This window comes from Primulina tabacum, chromosome 5, assembly GCF_025594145.1.
Source record: "Primulina tabacum isolate GXHZ01 chromosome 5, ASM2559414v2, whole genome shotgun sequence".
NCBI lineage: Eukaryota > Viridiplantae > Streptophyta > Magnoliopsida > Lamiales > Gesneriaceae > Primulina > Primulina tabacum.
The window spans coordinates 13,686,389-13,703,149 of record NC_134554.1 but is presented as its reverse complement, the minus strand read 5'-3'; the positions used below and the strand labels follow the sequence as shown (position 1 = coordinate 13,703,149).

Below are 16,761 nucleotides of genomic sequence, written 5' to 3'. Positions count from 1 at the left end.
AGTCCTCGCCTCGCTACCCTCGCCGAAACCCCATTCAAGCTCGCCCAGCCCCACGCATCCAAGCGCCCAGCCCCGTGCGCCGCGCTTCGCCATCCTCCCGCTCGCCCAGCCGAGCCCCCTGGCCCTCGTCTCCTGCCGAGCGCCCATCCGAGCCCCTCGCTCGCCCAGGCACCCAGCCCCGCGCGTCGCGCCTCGCCATCCTCCCGCTCGCCCTGCTGGGTGCCACGCTCGCCCCTCGCCCAGGCCCACACGCCCGCCTCGCCTGCCTCGCCGTCTCCCTGCCCAGCCGAGCTCGCCCAAGCCCACGCGCCAGCTCCTCGCCACGCTCGCCCCTCGCCCCCTCGCCTGCCAGCACCTCGCCCAAGCTTCGCCCTCGCCACCTCGCCCCCTCGCCTAAGCTCGCCCAGCCGAGCGCCCACGCTCGCCTGGCCAAGCACTCGCCCTCGTCGAGCGCCACGCTCGCCCAGCCAAGCTCTCGCCCGGCGCCCCCAGCACGCCTGCTCGCCCAGCCAAGCGCTCGTCCCCTCCGAGCGCCACGCTCGCCCCCGCAGAGCGCCACGCTCGCCCAGCCAAGCGCTCGCCCGGTGCCCCTAGCACGCCTCACGCCGCTCCACCCTCGCCCAAGTGCGCCTGCTCGTCCAGCGCCCCCCATCTCGCCTCGCACACCCGCTCAGCCCGCAGCCACTCGCTCGCCTCTTCACGCTCGCCCAACGCATCGAGCGCTCGTCCAGTACGTTGAGAATTTTGATATATTCCCTTGCGAATGGTTGTGTGATTTCTGAAAAAATTATGGGGGCGTTGCCCCCACACCCCCACGACCTGACCGGGCAGGTCGATCCCCGTAAACTCTGCTCCCCGTAAACATCTTTTGTTATCGACTAACCAAATAAATTTTTCTCTTCCCAAACTTTGCTCCTCTGCTAGGCGATGTCTTAGCAGGAAAATAAAAACTCAACATCTCCACCCTCTAACTCCTCTGCTAGGTGACACCTTAGCAGGAAAAATAAATTTAATTCTCCTCATCCACTCTTCTCCTCTGCTAGGCGATGCCTTAGCAGGAAAATAACATTTTTCTCCTCTCAAACTCCGCTCCTCTGCTAGGTGATGCCTTAGCAGGAAAATAAAAATTCACTACCCCCACCCTCTAGCTTCTCTGCTAAGCCGGGTCTTAGCAGGAAAATAAAATTCAACTCCTCCATCTAACTCCTCTGCTAGGTGATACCCTAGCAGGAAAATTTAAATATAACACATCCACCCTCTAACTCCTCTGCTAGGCCGGGCCCTAGCAGGAAAATAAAATTCAACTCCTCCATCTAATTCCTCTGCTAGGTGATACCTTAGCAGGAAAATAAAATCAACACCTCCATCCTCTAACTCCTCTGCTAAGCCAGCTAAGCCGGGCCTTAGCAGGAAAATAAAATCAACACCTCCATCCTCTAACTCCTCTGCTAGGCGATGCCTTAGCAGGAAAATAAAGTCAACACCTCCACCCTCTAACTCCTCAGCTAAGCCGGGCCTTAGAAGGAAAAATCAAACTCTCACCTCATCATCTCATAACTCCTCTGCTAAGCCGAGCCTTAGCAGAAAAATAAAATCAACACCTCCACCCTCTAACTCCTCTGCTAGGCGATGCCTTAGCAGGAAAATAAAGTCAACACCTCCACCCTCTAACTCCTCTGCTAAGCCGGGCCTTAGCAGGAAAAATCAAACTCTCACCTCATCATCTCCTAACTCCTCTGCTAAGCCGGGCCTTAGCAGGAAAATAAAATCAACACCTCCACCCTCTAACTCCTCTGCTAGGCGATGCCTTAGCAGGAAAATAAAATCAACATCTCCACCATCTAACTCCTCTGCTAAGTCGGGCCTTAGCAGGAAAAATCAAACTCTCACCTCATCATCTCTTAACTCCTCTGCTAAGCCGGGCCTTAGCAGAAAAATAGAATCAACACCTCCACCCTTTAACTCCTCTGCTAAGCCGGGCCTTAGCAGGAAAATAAAATCAACATCTCCACCATCTAACTCCTCTGCTAAGCCAGCTAAGCCGGGCCTTAGCAGGAAAATAAAATCAACACCTCCATCCTCTAACTCCTCTGCTAGGCGATGCCTTAGCAGGAAAATAAAGTCAACACCTCCACCCTCTAACTCCTCTGCTAAGCCGGGCCTTAGCAGGAAAAATCAAACTCTCACCTCATCATCTCCTAACTCCTCTGCTAAGCCGGGCCTTAGCAGGAAAAATCAAACTCTCACCTCATCATCTCCTAACTCCTCTACTAAGCCGGGCCTTAGCAGGAAAATAGAATCAACACCTCCACCCTTTAACTCCTCTGCTAAGCCGGGCCTTAGCAGGAAAATAAAATTCAACGCCCCCACCCTCTAACTCCTCTGCTAGGAGATACCTTAGCAGGAAAATAAAAATTCTTCTCTTCCACTCTGCTCCTCTCATCGCCGACTCTGCTCCTCTGCTAGGCGATGCCTTAGCAGGAAAATAAATATTCTCCACCTCAGCCTCTACTCCTCTGCTAGGCGATGCCTTAGCAGGAAAAATTTAACTTTTCTCCCCCCCACTCTTCTCCTCTACTAGGCGCAGTCTAAGCAGGTAAAATAAAATTCATATAATCCTCATAATACAAGAACAACCACGAACTTAATATAAGAACTTGGCTTTATTAAATATCAACTGATAACGTAAGACAAATTCAGGAACGAAATACATCAAAAATGAAGTAAAGATGTTCTCTAAGGTGGTAAGCGTTCTCATGCCTCTTTAGAGCCTTACCCAGCGCATTCTCCAACTTTCCTCTCAGCTCCTCTTGTACCTTCACAGGACAAAGTTACCCATTTTGAAGCTTCTCCGAATGACTCTACAACTGCAAGACTGAGCTCAAGCTTCCATGCGAATGCTCGTGACTTCTCTTTTCTTCTTCCTTCACGATTCTTTCATAACAACGACGTGCGACTTTTTGGTCCCCGCACAGGACTCCAACTCCTCTTCCCACAGGAAACTTAAGCTTCTGATGATAACTGGAAGCTACTGCTCTAAAATCCTTCAGGGCTGGTCGTCCTAGAATTCCACTATACGCTGACTGGGTATCTACTACAGTGAAGGCTATCACCTTTTTTACCCGCCGAGGATCAGTCCCCAAGGATAGGGGAAGAACAATCTGACCCAAAGGCAGGATGACGTGTTCTGCAAACCCATACAGCGGGGTGGATACCGGCTCAAACTCAAATCCTCTCGTCTTCATTTGATCCAACGTGCTCTTGAACAAGACGTTCACGGAGCTTCCATTATCAATAAATATCCTTGCCACATCATAATTGGCAATGGTGGCCGTCACCACCAAGGCATCGTTATGTGGAGTCACAACGCCCCGGAGGTCTTCCGGCCCAAAGCTGATGACGGGGTCTTGTGGTAAGTCTGCACCACTATATATCTCAAATTTCTCCAATTTTCTCCCATGTGCTTTCCGAGCTCGCCCAGAGTCTCCATCAGTAGCACCCCCCGAGATCATATGAATCATTCCTCTCGTAGGGTGGTTATCCTCATTCATTCCCCTCCTCGGTTCCACGAGCTCCTGAGGGACATCTTGACATCCACCTTCCCCTCTCTGCTCACCCATCCTCTGATTTATCCATGGAGGGCCTTGACCACGCCTAGGGGGCGAGCGAGACCTTTGTCGACTCCTTAATGAGGATCCTTCTCGTCTATCCCGTGAAGATGATCTAGCACTGTACCCAACCCTTCGCGACTTCTCCCACCTCCCCGCGGGCTCCCTCACCTCCATCACCTCGTCCCGACTCCTATCTAGGGGAACATGGGATGAGAATTGTCTTCTACTACTAGTTCTGTCTTCCTCTCTTTCCCCCGCACCCCTCTTCCTTCCTCCTTTCTCCGCTCCCTCAACTCTACTTCCTCCGGGCCGGCTCTCCATCCTTCTGTACCGTTGGGCATCTTCTAAGTTTACATATTTCTCAGCTCGAGCCAACAGATCATCATAGCTCAACGGAGGCTTCTTGACCAACGACTTGAAAAACTCCCCTCTCCTCAGTCCTTGTGTGAAGGCACTTATCATGATGTCAGGGGTAGCCGCTGGTATTTCCAGCGCTGCACTGTTGAAACGCTGGACAAATTCTCGCAAAGTTTCATTCTCTTGCTGTTTCATCACGAACAGGGTCAAATAATTTTTCTGGTGCCTCTTGCTGCTGGCAAATCTGTGCAAGAAAGCTGTAGCAAAATCGTCAAAAGACTGTATGGAGTTGGGCTGCAGGGTATTAAACCATTGCTGGGCTGACCTCACCAACGTGCCCAGGAACACCCTGCACCTGACTCCATCTGAATATTGATGTAACATGGCCGCATTCTCAAATCTCCCCAAGTGTTCCTCGGGGTCAGTATGTCCATCGTACTCTCCCACATTCGACTGTCGAAAAGTTGGAGGAAGTTCTTCTTCTAAAATGGCTAGTGAAAAGGGACTTCCTCTCTTGGGTGCCGGTGCTCCGCTTCCCAACTGCTGCCTCAACATCTGTATCTCCCTCCACATCTCCTCCATCTCCGGATTCTCCTCACTTGGGAGGGGTCGCGTCTCCTCCACCCTACTCTGACTGCCCTTCACATTCTCCTCTCGCTCCTGGCGAGCGGCCTGCTCTTCTGCAAACATAGACTCTTGATTCCTCTTCATGGCCTCATCCACTGTTCGAGTGATAAATTGGCCGAGCTGTTCCAGGGTCAAGTTTCCCACATTCTCATTGGGATGGGTTTGCTCGACCCTCGTCTCGTGGATGGGCTGCTCAGTTCTGGCCTCTTGACGAGGTTGTTCATGTCTCGTCTCAAGATGCGGTTGTTCTTGTCTTGTCTCAACATGAGATTGTTCGGGTCCCCTCTGAGGACGCGATGATGCCGAGGTAACTCTTCTACTTCCTTTCTTGCCTACCATCTCTACGTCTCAACTCAAGTGTTCCCACAGACGGCGCCAAGTGATACTCACGGGAGATTTAGGGTCCGATCCACGCAAGCGTCACTAATCCAGACACGGGCTTCAAAATTACCCTGGGCCTGAAATCACAAATAAGACCGTTAGGAGGGGGCCAGGAGAGTATCCTGGCGTAGCCCCTCCGACGCTCAAGTCAGAGACTGAGGATATATGGGGGGAGCAGCTAAGGGCGCTGCTGAAAACAATATAGTGAATCCAATAACTGAACACTCAAACCTGGTATTTATAGGAGAATACATGGGCCCTTGATGGGCTTGTCTTCCTTTTGAGCTAGGGATGGGCCAAGGGTAATGGGCCCATCCATGGGGTATCAAATATCAAATTAGTGAGTTAAATCAAATGAAAAAACAATGGATTCAAGGAGAAAATTTAACCACCAAGTGCAAGTTACTTGAAGACTTAAATATTTTCTTTTAATTTGAAGTCGACTGCTCCCAATGATGTATGAAAAATTAAAGAAGAGAGGGTCATCGAATGGGAGAGAAAGGAGAAAAAGTTTGATGTGAAGAAAAAATGTGTAAATTTTTCCAAAGAAGTTCAATTTGAGAATTTAAAATCCATTTCAAGCATATTTACACAAACAAATCATAAAGTCTTTCAATATTTTCCCAAAATACGTTAAATTTTAATTATTCAAATACTCTTTGCAAAATAGAGATGTCAAAATGAGCTAGTATGACGTGTCATTTCGATTTTTTGGTGCCTTAGAAAAATTATCAACACAACTCATCAATTTTATGTGACAGACAGGTTGAAAGGACAAACATAATCAATTTCATATGTAATTTGGCATGTTGAAATGGGTTGGCCTGTAACTTATCATTAAAGCCGCATGTTATTTTTGTGGGTTTGGAAATGATCAAACTCAACCAATCTATTTTATATGATGAAGTGAGTCGAGATAGACTTGCTTTTGTTCAAGATAATTCTTGTGTGCTATGCTCTGCTGCGACATAATCTTGTGCTCATATTTATTTCAGGTGCAGCATGTCGAAGTGTATTTGGGATGGAGTCCGTGAATGACTGGGCAGGATGAAGTATATGGGATCGGCAAACACTGTATTAAAAGCATTCAAAGGAGTCTACGGTGGTAATTCGATGCTTAACAGGATGAGAATTATAACACTAACATGTACGATTTATCATATTTGGAATGTAAGAAATATGACAATATTCGAGAGTGAAAAGCCGGATGTGAGAGCTATCATCAAGAAGATCCAGATTTTAGTCTTTTGTTGTATTCCTAGTGCGATTACTGTGGCAGATGATTGTGGAATAATTGACCAGTGGTATAGAGTCAGCTTGTGTGAATTATCATGGGGATACCCAATGTAGTTGTACTTATATTATCTTTTTACCTTATTTAATAAAATTAATTTCATTAAAAAAAAAGAGAGATAGATGTAGCTATTTTTACAAAAATTTTTTTACCTCTTTTAATAAATATTAATAAAAATATGTTTAAAAGTTAAATTTATTTAAATATTTTTTAAACTCCAACTGAGTGAGGAACGGGTTTTTTTTTGTTTTTGTAAAAGGCCAATTGTTCGTTACTTCGTCCTCACCAATCACCATCCCTAATGCCCCATTCGCCCCAATTCGTCCATGGAAATGATAAAAACTTGAAATTGATTCCATAAAATTTTCAGCAAAACAACGGATTCCATACCTATGGATCCCTCTCATTATCTACAGCAGCAAGCGTTCGATCCCTCGGCCTATCAGATCGATGCTTACGATCCATCCGCCGCAGGCTATTATGCTTATTCGTATCCTCAATACGGCAGCGATGTTCAGCAGCGATATTTATATTACAATTACTCTGTGCAGCCGCAGCACCAGGAAGTTCATCAAGAGCTAAAGCCACCGGGGGTTTCGGTCCCATCGCAGCAAGCGCAGATGTATTATTATCACCAGTATTATCAACATGCAGCTGCTGTGAATGTGGATCCTCACCATGGGGGAGTTGGTGCTGGTGTTGCGGGTAGCATACCGGCCGAACAAATGGTATAGAGCTGTTTTCTTTATGTGGGATTGATTGTTTTGTGGATTTGATTTGGGTTTTCTTTCTGGATTCAATCCGAGTGTTTCGTTTATTTGAATTTTGGTTTCTTAAAAAGAACCATCAGTGACTGATTTGATTGTGGCGTTTTTTAATTTGGGGAGGAAGATCATGGGTTTCCTGATGAAATTTGGTTTTTTGTGCGAATGTGAAGTGGTGGTTTTTTTTTCCTGAAACTGTGAAGTGTTGTTTTCACACGTTACCTAGATGTGCATTTTTCAAATGATTTTCTATTATGGAGGAGGGAAAGGTTTGTTTGACGTTTAAAGCGGTGGAATTGGAACTTGATCGATTAAATACACTAATTTAGTGTTGGAGTATCGCCAGTGGTGTATAAAATTAGCAAAGAATAGAGATATAACACAAATGCGAAATCGTAATATCCGATAATTTGTTACACACACTGTTTTTCTTTAATGCTTTACATAAAGACTATTAGGCGCTATTGGAGCTCAAGAAATTAATCTCCTTCCTTAACACTTGTAAGCCGTGTATATCTCTCTGTTATCAGTATTCTACGTGGCTAAGATGTGTGCAAATGATTAGAGTAGGTGATTAGATCTTTGTTTAGGTCACTCCAAGTGAGTACTTGAAGGCTTGAAGCATATACTTTGAAATCATACAGCCTAATGTCTTTTGTGGCGTTATTTTGTTGTGTTTAATATGTTTGACTTTCATCTTCCCTTCCAAGATTAGATGTTTCGGCTCTTAATTTTGCAAGGGTTTTTTATATTTTAAACTGCCTCTTGGCTATTCAAGCAACACCTATACTACCCCAAGTTGATACTATTCTGCTCAGCTAATTATGCCACATACCAATTTAAAGGGAAGGAAGTCGGTGCTCCATATGAAGAAGTGGCAGTTTTATCAATAATCCCTCAATAAAATAGCTACGTGATTTTAATAATTAGCTGAGCGGAGTAGCCTTTCGTGTGGTTGGACAAAATGATGAAGGTGAGCTTGAGCTTAAGTGTAAGGTTGACTTATTGGCTGCTCAAGCTCGAGGCTGGACAAGCTCAGACGTTATCATATTGTCAGCATGAAAGGAAGCTTGGAGAGGCTGTTGCACACTTAGTTTCAATTTCATGTAGTCCCCTTGCCTAAAGTTGTTTTTGTCCTTTGCAGAAGTGCTCAGTCACAAGAATTGGTCTCAATTGAAGATTTTGCGAGTCAGTTTATGCATTCCTTCCTTTTTGCTATATCCTTCTTCCGATCTAGGTGCAGGTGGGTGGTTGTAATTTTGATATTTTTTATGAACATTAGCTTCCGCATAGTCGTCCACTCTTTTTCGATGGAAACAAGACACTTCAATGAAATGCAGATGGACCCTAAAGCAACGGATTAATTACCTCGAGAGGTCGTGTACAGAAAATTTGGGTTTTTGTCCTAGTTGCTTTAGAGTTCAAATGGTTTGATGAGCATGGCTGCAATACAATACTTTCCATTAACAGATGATGTTAACCATGTTGCTGTGCAGACAATTCTCGAAACAAATTGAAAACCTTTAACTATTTTTCATTTTTAAAGACCAAAACAACAGTGCCATCTTATTTTCTTGTCATCTTTAAAAAAAATTATATGGTATATTTTTAGATATCCAGAAATTAAATATCCCAATGCACTTTCAAAAACTCATCAAGATTAATATCCAGAACACAGGGAAAAAAACCAAGCATACTCATTGTTTTTTTCCTGCTACTTAGTTTCATGGATTTGGGAAATTATCATGTTATCATGCATTTGAAAGGGCGGATGAATTATCTTACCAATGATGATCCTTCAGAAATTTTTCGCAAAGAGTTATAGACTAAATGAATTATGTGTTTCCATTGTTTTTAGGTTACATCGAGAAACTTGAGAATCTGAGACATGATCCAGATGTTATTTTGTAACTTCATCTTATTGTACCTCTCCATCTTGAAGCTGCTGAAACCTTCCCAAAGAAGCGGATGCTTTGCATCTAGAATATATCAGCGGCTGTGAGTTTTCATAAAATGGACGGCCGTCTGTTTTACATTTATCTAAAAAGAAATTAGTGAATATATAACTTTTACCAATGTTTGTTGGCCTCTTTCAGACAAGAATTCCTTCATTTGAATTTTTTTAACATAATTTTATCCAACACCTGTTTTCCTTCTCTTTTGAATATCAATTGTTCTTTATTGATGACTGGTTATTTGAATTATATTTTGTGTTATCCTTGTATATTTTCCTGGAATGCTATTGCTTTGTATTTATTTGGTTCGACGCTGTGGGCTTCTTTCAAAGATTAAGCTTTACTTCTAGTCCACTTGTTTGTGATTCCGCTTCACAGTTAATCTTGCCATTTTCAAGTTCGTTTTCAACCTTAATTCAATTTCATAATGCGCCAACAATCAGCTTTCCATGATGGTGCTGCATATTTCTACCTCATCTTTTACTTCATGAAAATTTTTGTGATAAGCTACATTCTTGTGTATCTTTTCTTGTAATTCTGCAGATTGCCCAACCTTCATATGGAGATATTGGTGGAATTGATGGCAGACCACGCCATGGAGGTACTCGAAGTCATTCTGGCCGTACACCAAGTGTAGTGCGTCGCCCTTTTCGTGGTCGGGGACGTGACAGAGGCTGTACTCCCCATGTACCGCCTAAGAATGCACCTGCACATGCTCACAACCAGATTACTGCGGCTCCTGTTTTGCCACCTCCAAAAGTTGCATGGTGTGAACTATGTAAAGTTGACTGCAACACCCCGGAAATTCTTGAAACGCACCGGCAAGGAAAAAAACATTTAAAGAATGTTAAAGTTCACGAAGAATTACAGAATCGCAACAAAAGATTGATTCAAGAGCAAATGCCACAAGCATCTGGTTCTGAATTAGGGCCAGAAGTTCCTCCACGGTCCAACCCAGTTCTGGGGTATGGAGAGATGAAACTTCACCCAGAGACTTTATCTGATCGACCAGTTGACGAAGAATCTGGGAAACGAAAGGTTGAAGACGTAGAACCCAGTGTAGGACCTGCAAAAAAACCGAGGATGGATCGCTCTGCAGGTCGAGGACGTGGATTGAGGAATAAGATTCGCGGCGGAAAAGGTGGTGACAGAATGAGATCTCACCATGAATCAGGAATCCCCGCAGAACCACGAAAGCCAAAAGAAGTTATTCCCTTGATATGCGAACTGTGTAATATCAAATGCGACACTGCAGCCGTCTTTCAATGTCATCTGACGGGAAAGAAGCACCTTTCAAAAGCTAAGTCCTTCCTCAGACAGAACAAAATTCTTGGACAGGAAGTCCTTAAAGCGCTAAGCCCAGCAATTCTTGCCCTCCTCCAGAATGCAGCAACTGCTTCAACTTCCATTGCTCCTCAACTTCATCACCAGGGTTTTGTTCCATTTCAGGGTGCTTCTGGACTGGATGCAAATGGCTGTAATTTTTATGCTCCAACATCAGGAATTAACCCAGAGAGCGCTGATTCCGAAGCAATGAATCAACCCCTATCCTTCTCAACTAACTCTGGAACCGGAAATCTTGTGCATGCAGATGGAAATAAAAACGAGGGACACTCAGAATCTGGTGCAGAAAATGCATACCCTGCTCCAGTTAGTTTGGCTGTGGGACAAGCTGAACGTGTGGCTGCTTGTACTGCATTTGCTACATCGGGTACAGCCATGGATGTTGGTTCTATCTTTGCACATCGTGCAAATGGTCCACCCTCAGATCAGAACGCACATCCTGGATCAGATGCTTTAGCAAGTCAGGTTCGATCAAAAGGCGAGGAGTCGGCCTAGTGAGCAAGGTTCTGCTGCTGATTGTTAGCGAAGATATTTCTCTTTCGTCGCATATCTGGGATTAACTTGTTTTGAACTCTAGCAGAATGTGCTTATTTGAATAGTTTACTTGCCTTTAAATGTTATGTTGACTGGGCTGGACCTGGAAACTTCTTAACATGCAGGCTTCTTCTCTTATGTTCACACATTTATTATAATAATAGATAATAGAATAATAGATCATGCCTGCTACTTTATATACTTCCATTTTCCAGAATTTTGATTCCCTTTTCCACTCCTCCCAGCGACTTGCATTTATTTTCCATGATTAAGCTACTAAACTTTTAAATGCAACTGGTAAAAACATTATAATTACATATTTAGTATCTTATTTTATTCCCTTTATTTTTATGATTATACCATCTTTATACATTAAATTATTAAATTTTTTTGGAATGGATTAAATTATCAACTTTTGAAAATTCGAGTTCAGAGGAAACATTTAGGAAAGTTGAGAATTTAGACGTGACATTTTTCAACACTGAAACCAATTAGACTGTGCAAGAACGTAACAATGATTATGGCCATTAAATTTAGTCAAGGGTGGATCCCATAATTTATGTGCTGAATGAACATCAGCTACATATTTATATGTATTAGACAGAGTGAATAATAAAAATATGAATAGATTTTAAATATAATATGGTGTGAAAAAGAAATATTTTAAGCTAATATGAAGATTTTAAATCGTCGGAGTGTGGAAAGATTGAAGCTGAGTTCTTGCACTTGTTAAACTATGAGCTCGAGAAGTTCAATAGCTTTTTCATGGAACAAGAGGAGGACTTAGGTTAGTTTTCTTCCATGGGGACGATATAGCAAAGTTTTTTTTTTTTTTTGACGATATAGCAAAGTTGTGGACTTTGTTATTAGTGTTAGATATATGGGGTAAAGTATATAGTTTTTAATTCTTTTATTGAAATGAAACTAATTTTTAATTCGGATGGTGATGCATTCATTATAAGGGAAAATTACATTATTGTCATGCTTACATTCTTAGTCTACTAATTTGTATTTATTTTCGATTTTATTCAATTTTTTTTATTGAAAATATAAGACAAAAATTAAAAAAAATGTGAAAGTTGCATGAGGGGAATATAAATTTTTCTTATTATGATTTGATGCTTTCAAGTCAAGCATTTGGTGCATGGTGCAGGAATTGCGACAATAACTAAAGGAAGTGGTGGATAGCTGGGGGAGCAAATGGAAATCATGCATTAAGATGGAAGACAAAATGGAAAAGAAGAAAACATATGGAGAAACCTCCGTGGTGAAATGGTTCTCTTCTCAATTACATCAACATTAATTACACTTGGTAAAAATAAATTTCATATTTCTTTTCGGAATCGTGTCTACAAGCGTTATATATGTGTATACATATCAACAGAGCTGTATTTGTGTTCGATCGGGCTTGAAGCGAAAATTTAAAAACGAGTACTCTTGTTATGATAAATAATGCAAAAATTCAGTTAGAAATAATAAATACAATAAATAGTACATAAATACACCAGAAACAATATATTACATAAAAAAACAAGTCAATTATTAACTTCAACTTCAATAAGTTTATTTATGTTTAAACAATTGTTACTGGTATAATTAAAAAATATATTATAGGCGATACAATTATTTGAAATAAATTATTCAGTTTTTTCAAACAATGTAACATATTCAAAAATTATTGAAGTTCTATACAGTATTGCATAAGCTAGTTAAATGGCTAACTCTTTAACTTCTCCAAACTCAACAAATACTCTAAAGTCTTTTGATATTGTTAAAAATATTCAAGCCGAACTTGAAGAAAATATCGAGTTTGATTAATTATAAACAAAAAAAATCAAAATAATCTTTTTTATTTAATATTGGACCAATTTTTTATTTTTCGGTAGGCCCCCAACTCAAAATATAGATATTGTACCCCTCCAGGATCGGCCCATGAGGCAATGGCCTCCTTGGGCTCATAGAAAGTCCGGCCCTATATATCGAGCATTCAAGACAATTAATCCATATTGGGAAAATAGACAAAGTCAGTCTGCCTAAAAGTGGTGATCTCGATCTTTAGCTGTGCAGACTTCGCAAGGGGAAAGTATTTAGCAAAGAACTTCGTTGCTAACTCCTGCCATGTCGTGATGCTCCCTAGCGGCAGTGATTGGAGCCATCCTCTTACTTGGTCCCTGAGAGAAAATAGAAACAAACGTAATCTAATAATATCATCAGGAACATTATTAATCTTTACCGTATCTGTGATCTCCAAGAAAGTCCTCAAATGAACGTGAGGATCAGAAGTGGCGGTTCCAACAAACTGGTTTTGTTGAATCATATTGATCAGAGCAGGCTTCAGCTCGAAATTATTGGCATTTATGGTCCCTCGAGCAATGCCAGAATAATGAGTGTTGATCACTGATTAGAAGTGATAACTAACATGTATAGTCTCTAGCAAGTTATGTCTGTCATTTTCTCTGTTCTCGGTCATTGCTTAAATTTCTTCTCTTCTCGCTTTTCTTAGTCTTCTCGCAGTTCTTCCGATCTTCGGATAAAAAATAAGCAAGTCAGGGCTTTGCTATCTTAGCATACACTGTCAGACATAAAAAATGAACAAATCAACAAATTATTAAAATGAAATAAAAAAAAGCTCTAAATTAAAATATAGACTAATTGATAACAATACTGATATAAATTCAAATTTGACACTCCCCGGCAACGGCGCCAAAAACTTGTTGCGTTATGAGATCGAGAAGCATGACGAAATCTAAACAAAAATCTAAACCAAAACGGAATTCAGTCATATGAACAACCACATCAATTTATCGTATCCACAAAAATACATCATACTCTAGATTGAAAAATTAGTTCATGACGAAATCTAAACAAAAACAAAGCATGTTCGAAGTTTTAGACATCGCAGCACTATAAAATAAAGAAGCGAAAGATTAGATGACAAATCAGAAGTGGCGTCTATGTCCCTAGAATCGTCGTTCTTCGTCTTCGTGATCGATCTTCGCGCTCCAGATCTTCGTCTCGTGCGTGTATCTTATTCTCTCGTCTGTTTTCTCACCAAAACGGCTCCTTCTATTATGAACCCTCGTTTTCTTTTTATCTCCACGTACGAGCCTGTAGGTCAAAACCCAATTACCAGCTCTAGCCGCCTTTAGCGCCGCGGCGCTACCTAGGCGCTTGTTGTTCGGCCTGGTAGCGTCGCGGCTCTAGTTCCTCAGCGCCTAGGATAAAGAGCGCCACGGCGCTTTATCTTCGCACACTCTGGCGATGCGGTGCTATACAGCACTTGGTCTTGTCCTTGAAGCCATAGCGATGTAGCGCTTGATTCTTGACGCTGCGGTTCTTGTCCACCAATCATTTCACGTTCAAAAACACCTCTAATCGTCTTCATTCGTCCAATAGTAATTTATTTTTTGCACGACACAATAATAACAATTACCAAACATAATTATGTCTGAAACCAACGTAATTCAAATTGATATACTCCGACACACAGTTGTGGCCCTTCTGACCATGCAGGAGATCAGAAGAAGCAGCTCCACTTACAACCATTTATCTCTTCTTCCGCCGAATTTGCCGGATTCCAAGATAATTCGGTCTTTAATAGTACTTTCACCCATACAAATTCCCATGATGATTTTAAAATGGCAAAATCTTCATTTTGCGTATTTTTGTCTATTAATATATATTTTTTTTATAGTGAATACTGACCGATCAGTTATTTATCTTTATTATATTGTAAGTAACAATTCAGTTATTTCATCTAAATACATTTGAATTACAAGTGTATAGTTCCTTATATAATTTAAAAATTTCCTAAAATTAATTTTTTCATGCGAATATAAATTCACACATTAAGAAAATAAAAAAAATAAAACTCGTTAGAAAATTCAAAAGTAGCACATGAGCTGTTAGTTTTTAAATATAATTAAGCGTTATGAGAATATATTACTTTATCATTGAAAAAAAACTTTTTCCATTACTGTGGAGTTGACTTATTTTTTTTCAATTTTACGTTCGTAAATGTTTTTTAAAAGTATTAAATTTCAAATAATTTGTCAATGTGAAATTAGCTGGTCATGAGCTCATACTATCATAACGTCCCACAATTTTTTTTTTATTTTTTTTAAATAAACATATGTCCCATAATTAATTTAAAGATTTTTTTTAATTTGAAGAAGATTTCAACAGTATACATATAAATTTATATACTTAATTTAGAAATCGGAGCGAAGGATAAAATTATATATATTTTTTCATATTTTATTTGGCTCAAATTTCACAATAATTTAGTTGAAAAATATTTTTATTAACCATATCTCTCAATTTATCGATCACATATAATAAATCATTAAAGTCATTAAAAGTTGTGCATCAAAATCATAATAAATGAAAAATAAAGTTGGTTGGTCTTATTCAAAATAATTATTTGCAGTTAATAAGATATATTATCAATTTGTTCCATTTTTTTTAAAATTATCCACACCTTTTCATTATTTAATGATTTATATTATATTATACATATAAAAAAATCTAAAACATTTTGTAACACAAAGTCGTTATTTTAAAAATATTTTTAGAATAAATCTCAATGTTTATGACATAATGAAAATTGAAGATACTCAAGTTAATGGTTTAACATAAAAAGTATGAAATTTATAATTGGGTGGAAAATGTGATATATATTATAGAAAAGATAGTAAAGAATATAGAGAAGAGATAATGATTTTTTTGTGTGCTTTATTCATCATTGGAGACCTCTATTTATAGAGTAGATTTACAGAACTTGAATAGGTAACAATATCAATGATCATCTATAATATCTTTTCTATAATACTCCCCCTTAGATGATTATCGACTCATTAAATCACTTCTAAGAGATGTGGGAGTTCAAATGCTGCCTCGTTAAAACCTTGTCATTAAAAACCCAATGGAAAAATCTGAACGAAGGAAAAAGAGTACAACAATAGATACTCCCCCTGATCTCAATCATCTGAGATCCTTCAACTGATGCATCCCTATCTTGTGCACCAATTTCTTGAATGTTGAAGTTGGTAATGCCTTTGTAAATAAGTCAGCTACATTGTCGCTTGAGCGAATTTGATGGACGTCAATATCACCATTTTCTTGAAGCTCATGTGTATAGAAAAACTTTGGTGAAATATGCTTTGTTCTATCACCTTTGATGTAGCCTCCTTTTAACTGCGCAATGCAAGCAGTATTATCTTCGAATATTACTGTTGGGTCATCTTTGGCTGTTGGGAGTCCACATGATTCTTGAATATGTTGTGTCATAGATCTCAACCACACACACTCCCGACTTGCTTCATGCATTGCAATGATCTCAGAGTGATTTGAAGACGTCGTTGTTAAGGATTGTTTCACCGACTTCCATGATATAGCAGTGTCTCCTCGTGTAAACACATAACCTGTCTGGGATTTAGCTTTATGTGAATCAGAAAGATATCCTGCATCTGCATATCTGACTAAAGGAGAATTTGATTTTGTCGAATAAAATAACCTCATATCAATTGTACCCCGAAGGTAACGAAATATGTGTTTTACACCATTCCAATGTCTTCGGGTTGGACATGAGTTATATCTCGCTAAAAGATTAACAGAAAATGATATATCTGGGCGAGTACAATTTGCGAGATATGACAGTGCACCAATGGCACTTAGATATGGTACTTCTGGACCAACGATTTTTCTCCATTTTCAGGTGGTCGAAAAGGATCTTTGTTAGTATCAAGTGATCGAACAAACATTGGTGATGCTAATGGGTGTGCCTTGTCCATGTAAAAGCGCTTTAATATTTTTTCTGTATATGATGATTGATGAACAAATATTCCCTCTTGCAAATGTTCAATCTGCAATCCGAGGCAAAATTTTGTCTTTCT

At 40.5% G+C, this 16,761-nt stretch overlaps 1 protein-coding gene across 3 annotated transcripts; it reads left to right on the top strand.

Moving 5' to 3' along the window:
• The first annotated feature begins 6,513 nt into the window (after positions 1–6,513).
• Positions 6,514–12,036, top strand: LOC142546827 (uncharacterized). Of its 3 annotated transcripts, none has more exons than XM_075654776.1 (3): positions 6,514–6,998; positions 9,533–10,836; positions 12,021–12,036. In XM_075654776.1, exons 1-2 carry the CDS (start codon positions 6,663–6,665, stop codon positions 10,826–10,828), a joined length of 1,632 nt encoding a protein of 543 aa, XP_075510891.1. In that variant the 5' UTR covers positions 6,514–6,662; the 3' UTR covers positions 10,829–10,836; positions 12,021–12,036. The 3 variants fall into 3 exon arrangements, with proteins under 3 accessions (XP_075510891.1, XP_075510890.1, XP_075510889.1); XM_075654775.1 differs by lacking the exon at positions 12,021–12,036 and adding an exon at positions 10,933–11,011; XM_075654774.1 differs by lacking the exon at positions 12,021–12,036 and having other exon boundaries at positions 9,533–11,011.
• Positions 12,037–16,761: the final 4,725 nt, after the last annotated feature.